This window comes from Mus caroli, unplaced genomic scaffold (assembly GCF_978045245.1).
Source record: "Mus caroli unplaced genomic scaffold, Mus_caroli_1 scaffold_6, whole genome shotgun sequence".
Taxonomy (NCBI): Eukaryota; Metazoa; Chordata; class Mammalia; order Rodentia; family Muridae; genus Mus; species Mus caroli.
The window spans coordinates 151,380,790-151,392,133 of NW_028227261.1; the positions used below are offsets into that span (position 1 = coordinate 151,380,790).

Genomic DNA, 11,344 nt, shown 5'->3' on the forward strand with positions numbered 1-11,344 from the left:
AGGTAAATGTTGTAGGATATTTGATCATACTGTGAACCCTGAGCTTGTGTTATTTACTGGAAAGATCTGTTTATAGTTGTGGTGGCTCACACTATCACACACCTTTAATTCAAGAGCTTTCTGTTTACTGTAAACAGGATTAAATGAAGTCAACAATAGGTTAAGAGGTAGAGCAACAGTTGACAAGCGGTGAACACTGGAAAAAAACATAGAGAGTAAGAGTTCCGGAACCAGGAGGGTGGATAGAGAGACACACAGGAAGTAGAAGGGAGGGATACTGAGTGTGAAGGGTTTTTAAAAAGACATGGAACAAGAGAGCTTCCTTTTGGGACATCAGCTGAGGAGGAAGGTCAGCTGGGTGCTTTCTTTAGCTAGCAAGCTTTCACCCCAACATTTGGCTCCTGAGTATTGGTAAAATCGAACTTTAGAGATTTTGTTTACAAACAACAGGTGAACAGAAGCATTATGTTAGAATATGTTGCAAGAAGGGAGACGTGTAAGAATTCTGAATGCTTGTGAGAAAACTCCAAGAAATCAAGCCAAAGAGTTTTGTGACCTTAATTTCTTCAAAAACCAGAACTGTTCTTGGAATCTGCTTCTGTGCCCCTTTCTGGTATAGTGGACAGGCATGAGCTTATTTTAGATGTTTCATTATAACTGGCTATTGTTATTTGTTTGTGCTTCTATAGAAAAATGTCTTTTTGCCAATGTGGCTTGTATTTGTGACTGTACACTCTATTTGCACAACTCTTCTTATCCCTCAGAGTATAAATTATCTGAGGCTCTGAAGAAAGTTGGCTAATGCATGAGACTTCAGTGTATCTCATGTATTGGCTTTATTCTCTCAGGTCCCACCACCTCTACAGAGGCAAGCAGGGATAGACTGGAGAGAATCAATGACAAAGTGTAGAAATCACAGTAATGTAGAAATGTGATACAGATTTCATACTTTGATCTTAACGGGAAAATGAAAATATGCTAAGACCTCAACTCCTCACTATCCTGCGAGACAATTCAAAGGAGCAAATTATAGTGAACCAACAAATGTGGGGCAGACAACAGAAGGCAGCTACAGAGAAGCTTTACTGTTTGGAAAAGGAAAAAGAGTATAACCAGAGAAAGAATAAAAGGGGTAAAATATGGCAGAACACTGAGCAGTATGTTAGAAACTTTGTGTAATAAGTAGAGAAGCTGTGATGGTCAGTGTCCACTGGACAGGATCTGGAATTGTGTAAGAGACGGGTCTCCAAGGACACCTCAGGGTCTTTTCTTGAATAGGTTATCTGTTGTAAGAGAACAGTACCCTAAAAAGTGGGTGGCACCGTTTTCTAGGGTTGGGCCAGGACTTCATAAAAAGTATGAGCTGAGTATGGGCATGAGTTGTTCACTTCTCTTCCTGACTGCAGCTGAAGTAAGACCAGCTGCTTCAACGTCCTGCTGCCTTAAATTCCTTGTCATGGGGTCCAAACCTTCAACTGTGAGAGAACATAAACACCCCTTCCCTTAAGGTGGTTATGACAGCAAAAGGAAAGCTACAGGTAAAACACCAAGACAGAGGCATCAAGAATATACAGAACAGATACTCAATATAAAGTCAGATAAGAAAGGATGAGGACCAAAACAGAAAGGAATGAGAATATAGTAGCTCAGAGAAAAGAGAAAGCCACAGAACTCCACAAACTTGGGATCAGGATTGGTTCACAACTCCAACAATCCTAGGATGGAAGAGGCTGAGGCAGAAGGATCATAAATTCCAGACTGGTTATGTAGTTGTGTCTTAATACAACCTCAAATTTCTAAATTAGATGATTAGTAATCTAAGCAAAGCATTTATTTGCCTGTCAAATGTTTGCTTCCAATTCTAATTCATTTGCTCTGAAAAAGTTGGAAGTTTACTGTAAATTAAATTTCCCAAGAGAGTTTCAGGCTTGCCTTTACTGGCTACAGAGGTACAGAAGGAAGGAGTATTTATGAGATGGGTATGGGATAAAAACATTCATTAAGGTTAATGTGGTCTCCAAGGACACCTGTCAGACTAAGTGTGGATAATCCTACCTTTAGCTGGTTGGTCTGAGCTTCTGTTCTCAGATATATCATTTTCCTTGGGTGTTCCATTGTAAGAGTCACTTCCTCCAGAGGCAGGGCACTCTTTCCCAGTGATTTCACTGAGCTGCTCGTCACAGTGTTGAGAAGAATCTAACTGGCTCTGTTCTACTTTCTCTGCACTCAGAGTTATGTTGTTAATCGCAGTAATAATTTCATTGTGGTCATTATCATTTGAGCCAGGGATTTCATCCTCAACTATATTAGGTGAAGATGAAAAAGTCATTACATCTGCTTTCAGGCTGCTCTCAGCATTCTGGTCTACCTCTGTGTGAGATGTGCAAACATCTTTATCACAGTTTTGTGAGGCAGCAAAAGTCCAGCCCTGAGCTTCCCAATACTGAAATTGTTCCAAATAATACCAATAAAGCTGACTGTAATGTTGCTCCCATTCTTCCTTTGTATCAGGAAGGTTCCAAGGTTCAGAAGACAGTGTCTGGTCTGGATACTTTTCCTGCCAGCTTTGCCACAACAGCCCTTCTCCATATTCATTCCAGTACTTTTCCCAATTCTCTGGGACCTCTAGCTTTGGTGCCAGTGTATTTTCAACAGGAAGGTTTTCTACTTCAGAATCTGCTTTGCTTTGAATTTCACATGTTCTGTTGTTCTCACAGTGTTCAACTGAAGATGGGTCATCTGACACTACAAGGTCATCTTCTTCATAGTCATTTCTCCAGGATTCCCGAACCATTTCATCTAAATACCGCTTCTGGTGTTTTCTTCTTTTTTGCTTTACTTTAGCTTTATTTCTTGCATTCATAGACATCTACATCAGATAAATGGTAACAAGCGTGAGTCTATTTGAAGATTAACCAAAAACCACACCCCAACTCCCAGCATGGGTTCTTAATACAAAAAAGTGACTGTTAGAAGTACTCAACAGAAGAAAACTTAAACATGGGACACATCCCAACTGCAGTTTAGCTATGATATACACCAGTAAAGTGCTCTATGAATGAATTTTATTGACTACACTGTTTTATGAAAAACAAGAAATAGAAATAGGAAGAGTAGACCCATACCTCAAAATTCTCATGTGAAGACATTCTACCAAACTGAATTGGTAGTCCCATACTTCTCATGAGTTTGGCCTCAGAATCAAGGTCACTTTCATTTGGGCTATGTGATTCTGCAGTGCCATTGGAATGACCATCTTCCTCCTCTTCTGTACCTGGGTCTCCTATAGACAACATTTGTTAGCTTCATTGTAGAGAAAATGCAAAGGCAGGTTTTCTTATCCTCATTTTAAAGAAGAAGTTGAGATCCAGAACTCTTACATGACTTGCCCACACTTGTACTAATGCTATTGCTATATACTTTAAATCATAAGAAGTGGTTGTAATGTGAACTAACACACACACCCTCACTCCTCAGTTGAGAAAACAAACAAATAAAACCCACTCCAGGGCTGCAGAGATGGCTCAGTGGTTAAGAGCACTGACTGCTCTTCCAGATGTCCTGAGTTCAAATCCCAGCAACCACATGTTGGCTCACAACAATCTGCAATGGAATTTGATGCCCTCTCTGGTGTATCTGAAGACAGCTACAGTGTATTCATATACACAAAATAAATAAATCTTTAAAAAAAAGCCCACTCCAAGTCAATAAAAATAGACATGGATAAAGAAACCTTGTGTATGAAATTTTACCAAAGAGGCTCTTCAATGAGGAAAAGACACTCATCTAAATAGTGAAGGGCATTCCACTCACTACTCCATCCAATAGCATTATGAAAGCTCAGGTGAACATAGGATGAGGAAAAAGAATCAACTAATTTTGTCGTCTTCTCATGGGTTACACAGCTTCTCAGGTTCAGTAGGAGCCTAGAACCTATAGAATCCTTATTTGTACTGCGGAGTATGAAACCTTGGCTTATTCTATTCTTTAGAAAGTTAAAGTAGTTTGAAGGCAACTATGATAGACTTTATTAGGGTTGTCTTTAGCTTTTAACTCTCTGCTGCAGTTCTGTTCATTTTGAGAAACTTTTTATGTGGAATTTTAAAGGGCTGGGGCTGTCTGAGAGAGTATAAAGTAAAGTCATAACACAGACCAAATTCTGTTTGTACTTGGTATGGTAACTCAGATGGGATTGTAGTTTTTTATTACTTCAGGCAAAAGTCTGTACATGTTTACTTGGAATTCATCCTAATTCTACCTTTACTATAAAATCTGGCAGAGAGACTTCATGTTTTTTACTTTTCAAAATTTCAAACTTAGGCTGCAGAGATGGCTCAGGGGACTGGCTGCTCTTCCAGAGTGGATCAGGGTTGAATTCCCAGAACCCACATGGTGACTCACAACCATCTGTAATTACAGTTCTAGGGGATCCATCTGATGTTTTGTTCTGGGCTCTCCCAAGATTCATACATGCAGGTAAAATGCCAATATCAATTTAAAAAAAGATTTTAAAAAAAGTTTCAAATTCCAGGCTAATGGTTACAAATCAGGAAGGAATGGTAGAAGCTGGAGAGTCTAAGCCAAGACAGCATACAACAGGAAAATCAGGAATATAAAAGATGAACTTCGATAGCAATTCTAGAAGAACAGCTGTGTGCGTGCATGCATGTGCGTGTGGCGTGTGTGTATGAGAGAGGTAGAGAGATTATAGAATTATTTACCATTCACCATTTATGCCAGCAAGTAGAACACATTATAAATTATATACATGAATCTGGTAGTACAGTTAATTTTTACCCAAAAGGGGTGTGCATATTACTCTATCTTACCTGTGTTATTGCCACTGCTTTTGACATAGTAGCCTTTTAATCCCAAGTTGTACAATTTTCGATCTCTGTGAAGCAAAATAAATAATCTGCGTTGGAAAAAGTTGAACTATAAACCTGGAAAGAAGGAGTTAGTGCTGAATCAATTAGCTAATATAGAAGTTAAGAAAGAGAAGCAACCTGTTAATACATTTCTTTCACCTATACAATGTTTCCCCTGGAGCTGTAAAAGCCGACAACACATATAAAACAGCATTTATTCACACATGATAGCGCTTATCATTGCTAATCATTAAAATTAAGTGGAATTTCTCCTGGATATTGGTGGTGGTGGTGGGGAATCTGATTTTCTTTATTACACACAAGCAACTAGGTATTCTCTAAGTTTCTGGTAATATTTGAATATACTCCAATAGTGGAAACGGCAAGCTCACCCACACATAAAGCTACATACTGTAATGAATTTATAAACAGGAAAAACTATCTATTACATGGTAGATGAAATAGCCATGGTCTGTATAAAGGATGAATAATGATGTTCTCACTCAACCTTTCTTTTACATATTAATTACACATCATTAGAAATTTCATTAGTAAAATAAGCTTACATTTTATAAACACATACTACAAATTATAGCTAAAACTACCTCCTTGTGTCTACTTTCTTTGATAGGGTCTCATCTATCAAGGTCTCACCTATCAAGGTCTTGAACTTGAGATATCATACACACCCCTGCCCCTCACTTCAGTATCTCAACTACTAAGATTTAAGGCATGAGCCACAATGCCTAATACTAAATTTGTAGTGACCTTATAACAAACTTCACAAAATAAAGTTCCTGTGTTGACCTATGCTGTTTTTGAAGGGATACTTCATGAAGCATAAAGTACATGGACACTCACAAACCAGTGAATAGGAAGGAGATAAAGTGCAAATGTACTCTGGCCACATAATCGCTAGTCCCACCATTCACCAGAACACAGGCACCGTGGGCAAAGGAAGAAGTGGGAGCCACACAGAGGGATCAGTGTTTTGTCTACCAGCACCAAAATTTATGAGACACTGAGGTATCAAGTGGAGGCAGGGTCAGTATAGCTACCACTATGGTTACAATGAACAAGTAGGATATGGAAGAAAGGAGGCCTTTACATAATGGTTCAGTATTATAAACTCATGGCATTAAGTACATTGTACATATGGAAGTAGTTAAAAATGTTGAATGTATACATGTACGCAAATACCCATTCCTATGTGTACTACATATGGATACTGTAGAGTGTCTACTGAGAAGACACAGGAACAAATACACAGCTTGCAGTTTAAAATTTCTGGATTGGTTAGCATTAATTGTCAATCTAACACAATTTAGATTCCTCCGTGGAAGAAAGGCCTGTGAGAATGTTTATAAGAATTATCTTAATTGTATTAATGGATGTAGGAGACTCCATCACTCCCTGGCACATATCTGAGCTTGGGGACTCTGAATCTGACTCCCTCCCTCAAGCTCCTACTGCTGTGGCTTGCCTGCTTTGATGGACTATAATCTGGAACTGACAGCTAGATCTCACCCATTCCTTCTTAAGTTGCAAGATATTCAGCATACTTTCATCACAGCAGCAGAAAAGCTTGAGACAAGTACTATTATCTACTAAAAGAACAAAGATACTCTTGGAGAAGTGAGTTTAGAAACTGGAAAGATAAGTCTGGGCAATGAGAGAAACTTCAGACGGGCTATAAGAATCACCGCAAAAGGTCTCCCACTGGAACATTAAAGATAGTATGAAAAGCAGTAGTAATGATAGCAATGGATTCTAGCACTCAATAAACTAAGGTGTCATTCCTCAGGCACAGTCCAGTCTCCAGTTAGTGGCCTAGGTCTCTCCAAGTGCTCCAGGATGGCTTCCCAGAGCTCTGCCTTCTGAGTACGAAGATAACAAGAATGGGCTACCGTGACCAGCCCTTTTTGGGTGGGTTCTGTGCACTGAACAGTTCTCACATACAAGTACTTTACCAACTAAGCCAACTCCTTAGCTGTTTGTTATTTTCTGTAAACTATTTATATTACTTAAAATGGTTTATATGAAGATAATTAAAGCATGCATTTTATAGCATAAGCAACTTTATTACAAAAAGTAACTACCAATTCAGCGTTTCCAGTGATTCATTCTAAGCACACAAATTTATATTTGTGATATACATATTTTGTATTCTGATGAATAGGTAGAATTTTTAAGACCAGCACAAACTTCTTCAAGGTGCTAAGCCAATCTATTCAATTTGTATCACCTAGTCTTGTGTATTTCAGACGCCTCCAAAATAAAAGCAAGATGAAGCTGATGACACTCATGTCACTGCTCCCACATAAAGCTCTTTACTCGCTAGTGATCCCACTTTCGGTGAAAAGTAGCAATGAAGGAATGAGCTACCTCTGGCCCCACTCTTCTCCTGTGTATGCTGTCCTTACCTTACTCCTCAAGCCAACCCAACAACCTCTCACATCTTTTTTCCCTTTCTTCCCCTTTTCTGTTGCTGTCTTTAATTTTAAAAGTTGCTTTAAAACACAGTCTTGCTATAAAGCCTATGCTGGCCTACAATCTACTCTATTTTCCTTAATAAAAACTATATTATCTCTTTCCTGCACAAAGTTTTGAGTAGTTTTTTTCTACAAGCCATTCACACTTCTGCAGATTTTTTTAAATGCTAATGTGATAGTTGAAGCAAAGTAATATAATCATTTCATTCTCCTGCTTCAAGTTTTCTTTTCTGGGGCTTTATTATTAGTGCTATAGAGGTTCACTAATAAATTTTCTGAATTTTAATTCTTTCTTCTAAAGTTTTACAAGTATAATTATATAGGGATGGATTTAAAGTCTACAGTTTGTCCACACTCCTCTCCCCTCCTGCCAGTCACTTTCCTTTCCCCCAGTAGTCTCCACTACTACAGAAGCTACAGTGGCACAGGAGTTTGGTACAAATACTGTACTTATACACCAAATACTCCATTTTATTTCTCATGCTGTGTATATGCTACGTATGCACACATACATGAAATCTATATTCCACATGAGAGAAAATTTGATATTTGTCTGAGTTTGGCTTATTCTGTCTGTTTAAGATGATTATCCACAGTTCATTTCAATGATACAATTTCATTGCTCTTTATCGATTAACATCACTGTGTATACAGACCAGTTTATTTATCCATTCATCTGCTGATGGATACCTAGCTCAACTCCATAACTTAGTTATTATGATTAGTGCTACCTACAATATACAGGATTAACAGGCATCTCCATAAGATGTGGACTTAAGATTCTCATGGGTCTATTCCCAGAAGTGATCTGTCTGGATTATTGGGTAGCTATATTTTTAGTCTTTTTGAGGCTCCTGCATAATAATGGACGATTCCATCCAACAGTCCCAAAAAGCTTTTCTCACTCAGTTCTAACATGACAAACATTTGCTAGGACTGTTGCTTTTTCCTTAAGGACAGTCATGGTATGGTGAGATGGAATCTCTACGTAGTTTAGATTTGAACATTTTTTCATGTATTTATTTTTGATCTCTTTATAGCATAATTGTTAAATTCTAGGTTCACTTTCTCTTTCTAGTCACTATTCTATTTTTTTGAAAAGACACCATGACCAAGGCAACTCCTGTAAAAAGAAGCATTTATGTCCTGATTCTCAGGTCACAGGCAGCAGCTGAAAGGGGAGGGGTGTACAGACAGACAGACTAACTGGGTCTGTTGTGGGCTTTTGAAATCTCAAAGCTCATTCCAGTGAGACTCCTAATGTTTCCTAAACAGTTCCACTAACTGGATTGAATCATACAAATATATGGGGAAATTCTCATTCAAATCACAAAACTGCTGCCAAAAATAGAGTGGGTAGGGGATGAAGAGATCACTTCATGGGTAAGAACCTTTGCTGTGCATGCCTGTGTTTGCCAAGACACAGGCAGAACCTAGGAGCTTGCTGGCCAGCCAGTCTATCCTAAATAGAAAGCTGTGAATTTCAGTGACAGACCCTGCCTGACAGGAATAAGGCAAAGAGGAAAAGAAGAAAGCATTGGGCATTCTCCTCTGGCCTCCTTATGGACACAGGAGTGTATGTACCCACACCCATACAGAGGCCATGAGCCTACAGACAACACAAAGTGGTGGTCTGAATGTTAAGTGTCCACTTTAGGCTCAGGTATTTAAACACTTGGTCCTATTGTTGGCAGCACTGTTTAGGAGAAGGCACATTGCTGGCAGGATTTGAGAGTTTACAGCCCTGCCCACTTCTAGTCTGTACTTTCAGTTTTCTGCTGCAGTTGTCTGCTGGCATGCCTCCTGACATGGATTCTTCCTTTGGAAAAGTCAAACTCTTGCATAAGTTGCTTTTGGTCATAGTCCTTTGTCACAGCAACAACTAATACAGCTAATGTGAACGACACAAGGATACTTTTGAGAAGCTCAGACCTTTAGGGGTGTTTCCTTTTTATATGCATTCTTCTTTCTATCAACATTCATGCTTACCTCTGTGTTAAAAATCTCTTTATCTCCAACTCAGCTTCCTAGAGTCTTTTCTGCTGTGAAGTTAAACATTCTGTCTTCATCTAAGTTGCTGTCTCTAAGAAGTCCTCAGGGGGGGGGGGGTGCTGTAGGTGACAGCACAGAGTTATTTCTGCACTTTCTGCCCCACTATGACTGACATAACCTTTCTCTACAGACAGAGGTTTCTTTGGAGAAATGGCCTTGGAAAGAGGTCTATAAGAAACAAACAGGTAGGTGTGAATGGGAAAAAGCATTCCTAGTATCCCAAGCTCTGTGTAAAGTCTAGAGGTAGTTAAAGCCTATGAAACTGAAGGAAAAGACTAAGAAGACAGTCAGTGAAGTAAGTAGGGGGTCAAAATATACAGGATTGTACAGAAGCCTGGTCTGTCCTTAATTTATAACTGTGGTCCAATTTTAGAGTGACATACAATGAATATCCACATTCAGTAGAAACTTAAGTTTAGCTTTTGAATTTATAGTTCAGATTTTAGAGTTTTGAAACTCTAGAAGGCTCACTTAACTGTTACCCCCAGGAAAATCAAAAACCAAATTATATACTTCAATATACAATGTTACAGAAAGAAAAATGGGGGGCACTGTGAGGACATGTTGGACCAAAGCAAGACCAAATTCTGTAGCTCTATGTCATAAGGCTGGACTTTTAATTTCAATTTCACTGTCAAATTTGCAGTGTTTTCTATGTGGTACTAGCTATGAAGTCAAGAGTGAAGGGTTCTGGATTCTTCCTGAATCTTTTCAGACGTCTCTGAGAGAGACCAAGCAACATGTTACACAGATGCAACCCCTACATGAAGGCCCAAAATGCCATTGCTGGTAGTTTCTCTCTGAAAGAAACAAATTCAATACTTTAGCCTCAGGCAATTTCTCAGGACTTGGACAAAAAACAGCCAGATTTTGCCAAAAGAGCACAGGAATGGATAAGTTAGTATGAAAATCTTGATTCCCTCTTGAGCTGGGACTCTATAATCTCTTATTCTCAACACTAATGTCTATCAGGTTCTAACTAGAATGGCCTGCTAAGCTCTGCTTATAGCATCCAACCTCTTTTCTAGTATAAAGTCTCCCACATTCCTCCAAAAACCCATCACAAAAACAAATAAACAAACAACCCAAAACCCCAACATGGCCAGGTTCTTCACAGCAACAGCCCATTTTCTGGTACCAACTTCTGTCCTAATTACTTTCTGTTGTGATAAAACACCATGATGGAGAGAGAGCAACTATGGAAGACATTATTTTGGCTTATAGTTCCAGAGAAGAGTCTATAATGGCAGGGAGACATGGCAGCTGGCAACTGGAAGAAGAAGCTGAGAGATCACATCTTCAACTGAAAACATGAAGCAGAGAGATTGCAAACTAGAAGTGGGCAACACTATGGACTCTCAGAGTCTGCCCAAGCTATCTCCTTCCTCCAGCAAGGATTTACCTCCTTCCCAAACAGTGCCACTAATGGGAACCAAGTGTTTACAGACCTGAGCCCATGTTTGGCTCAGTTTACTCATCAGCCATGTTTCTGGTGGCGTCTGAAGCTCGATCTCAGTGGGTCAATAAGAAATTTAAGTAAGATTACAGAGAAGCCCCTGATGATAAATAGGATTATAACTGATAATGAGAAATTAAGATGTTTTTACTGTGAGCAAACTCTAGTCTTAGAGCCATTTCCAGAAAATTTCAGGTTCACATCTGGAAACTAGTAAGACCACAAAAGTTTATGTTTAAACATGGGTTAATTGCTATTTTAGCATTCTCTAAAAAAAAACAAAACAGACCATATACATAGATACATACATACGGCAGAATGTGGTGGCACACACCTTTAATCCTAGTGTTGGGAGCCAAAGACGGGCAAAGCTCTGTGAGTTTGAAATCATACTGGTTTACATAGTGAGTTTTGGACCACCCAGTCACTCAGTCACTTGGTAAGACCATGTCTTAAAGTCTTTAGGGTTGGGTCTC

At 39.0% G+C, this 11,344-nt stretch overlaps 1 protein-coding gene across 1 annotated transcript in view; it reads right to left on the bottom strand.

Moving 5' to 3' along the window:
* Window positions 1-11,344, bottom strand: part of Tgs1 (trimethylguanosine synthase 1) — a 41,884-nt gene that overhangs the window by 28,464 nt on the left and 2,076 nt on the right. The window contains exons 2-4 of the mRNA XM_021159873.3: window positions 4,830-4,894; window positions 3,126-3,283; window positions 2,056-2,869 (exon numbers count right to left, since the gene is read on the bottom strand). Of these exons, the coding sequence (XP_021015532.1) occupies window positions 2,056-2,869; window positions 3,126-3,283; window positions 4,830-4,894 (1,037 nt within the window). The remainder of the gene's footprint in view (window positions 1-2,055; window positions 2,870-3,125; window positions 3,284-4,829; window positions 4,895-11,344) is intronic.